The 2,089-nt window shown below is 33.3% G+C and overlaps 1 protein-coding gene across 1 annotated transcript in view; it reads left to right on the top strand.

The window, feature by feature from the left end:
- YTHDF3 (YTH N(6)-methyladenosine RNA binding protein 3) overlaps positions 1-2,089 on the top strand; it is a 40,679-nt gene that overhangs the window by 21,287 nt on the left and 17,303 nt on the right. The window contains 1 exon segment of the mRNA XM_006769046.2: positions 896-996. Within this exon segment, the coding sequence (XP_006769109.1) occupies positions 896-940 (45 nt within the window). The 3' untranslated portion in view covers positions 941-996.

The following is a 2,089-nucleotide window of genomic DNA, read 5'->3' as shown; positions in this document are numbered from 1 at the left end:
CCTTTCACCTCCCTGCATTGTGCCTACATATGCAAATTAACCGCCATCTTGTTGGCAGTCCAATCTTAGTTGGCAGTTAATTTGCATATAGCCCTGATTAGCCAATGAAAAGGGTATTGGTCGTGCGCCAATTACCATTTTTGTCTTTTATTAGATAGGATACATACAGTAAAATTGTAAATTCCCCTTTGCTGCTGCTCTCTAGTTAAGCCCTCTCCTTTTTAACCCTAATTCACTGATCTGTTCTGTCTCTAGGAAGCATTTTCCATAATGTCAGAAATTACAGAGTGTAATCTTTTAAGACTGGCTTCTTTCACTCAGCATGCTATCTTTGCAGTTTGTTGTTTTGTATACCAATTGTTTGTTCTTTTTAATTATTACTAAGTACTATTTCATTGTATGGATTTACCAGTTTATCCATCTGTTTTTTTCTTTGAAGGACATCTGATTATTTCCAATATTTGAAGAATGTAAATAAAACTTCTATAAATATTTGTATACAAATCCTTTTAAAACATTTTTAAATCATACAGTAAAATTCACCTTTTTGGTGTGGACAGTTCTATAAATTTTAACACATTTGTAGATTTGTGTAACCACTACAATCAGGATACAGAATAATTTTATTATCTCTCCAAAACTATCTTGTACTATTCCTTTGTATTTATATTCTTCACCCAAGTCTAACCTCTGGCAGCCATTGCCTGGATTCATTATAGTTTTGCAAGTATCTTTTTTTGCAATATAGTTTGACTCTTTCTGGCTTTTTTTTCCTGATCATCCAGGTCAGGTATTTGTCCCTAAATAGCATGCTTTTTGTTGTTGGTGGTCTCGGTGTTTCTTTGTTTTGTACTTTAATGCTTGGTGTTAGTTGCATATTTTCTTCCCATTGCAGATGTGGAAATGGGAAAGGCATGGTGAAGTTGACTTTACCAATTAAGCAATTCATCAGCCTGTGAAGAGTAAGAAGGTAGAGCCAGTACAGTGGATATGCAGGTGAAATTTTTGAAACCACCATGTCAGGAAAGTTTTTCCTGCATATTAACCGTTTAACACTTGGGGTATCATGTGTCCTTGCCCAGTTTTCTTCCTGGTGCTTTACCTCTTGTCGAGGCAGAATTTGTAGATTTTCTCTTAGATGTACTTGTACTTGCACTTTGGCTCTCCAGCAAAACTGCTTTCAAAATATTCTTGATATCCTAGTGATGAAGGAAGGTTGTATATATATTCTAGGTCCTTCTGTGCTCTATCCAAAAAGACAAATTAGTAGTGTTTTGGTAGGATTCTCTTTACTTGTTACACTTTTTAAATTTTTAAATAAAAGCAGTTGCAAGTCATTAGTTAAACTTCTCCTTTAACGTGACCCCCTCTTTCTTGTATTTAGCTGAAATTCCTCAAAGCGTATGATAATGTGAAGATTACATTTTCCCAGGTGCATGTCCTTCAGACCATCGGTAAAGAAGGGTTTCTTAAGACATAAAACACTAATTATAAAAGAAAAACTGATAAAATTTGACTATATGAAAATCTGCTCATGAAAAGATGATTTAAAGAAAGTAAAAAGACATGTTAGGAGTTGGGAGAAATTTGAACATAACTGACCAAAGATTAGTATCAAGAATAAAAAATATCTATGAGTCAATTTAAGAAAAAGATAAATAATCTAGTAGAAAAGTGGGCAAAAGATGTATGGATAGTCCTTTCATGGGAGGAAACAATAATGGTTAATAAGTACATAAAAAGATATTCAGTCTTAATAATAATTAGGGAAATGATAATGAGAAAATACTTCATATCCATTTATTTGGCAAAATTAAGAAACTTAATAGTATCAAGTATTGGAAGACTGCAGATCAATAAAATCTCATAAAATTGCAGATGGGAACCTTAAATTGATAAAGCCATGTGGAGAAGCAGTTTTGTAAGGTATATATTCCATATACCTTATAGTTCAGCAGTTTTCCTTCAGGATAGATACATAAGAGAAACTTACCACATACCCCAGAAGACATACAACAATGTTCTTAGTGGAAACAAGTGATAATAGTAAAAACAAAACAAAAAAACCAAGGACTAACCAATGTCCATC

This window comes from Myotis davidii, unplaced genomic scaffold, assembly GCF_000327345.1.
Source record: "Myotis davidii unplaced genomic scaffold, ASM32734v1 scaffold1, whole genome shotgun sequence".
NCBI classification, from domain to species: Eukaryota; Metazoa; Chordata; class Mammalia; order Chiroptera; family Vespertilionidae; genus Myotis; species Myotis davidii.
The sequence above is the reverse complement of the archived record's forward strand: the minus strand, read 5'-3'. Positions and strand labels throughout refer to the sequence as shown.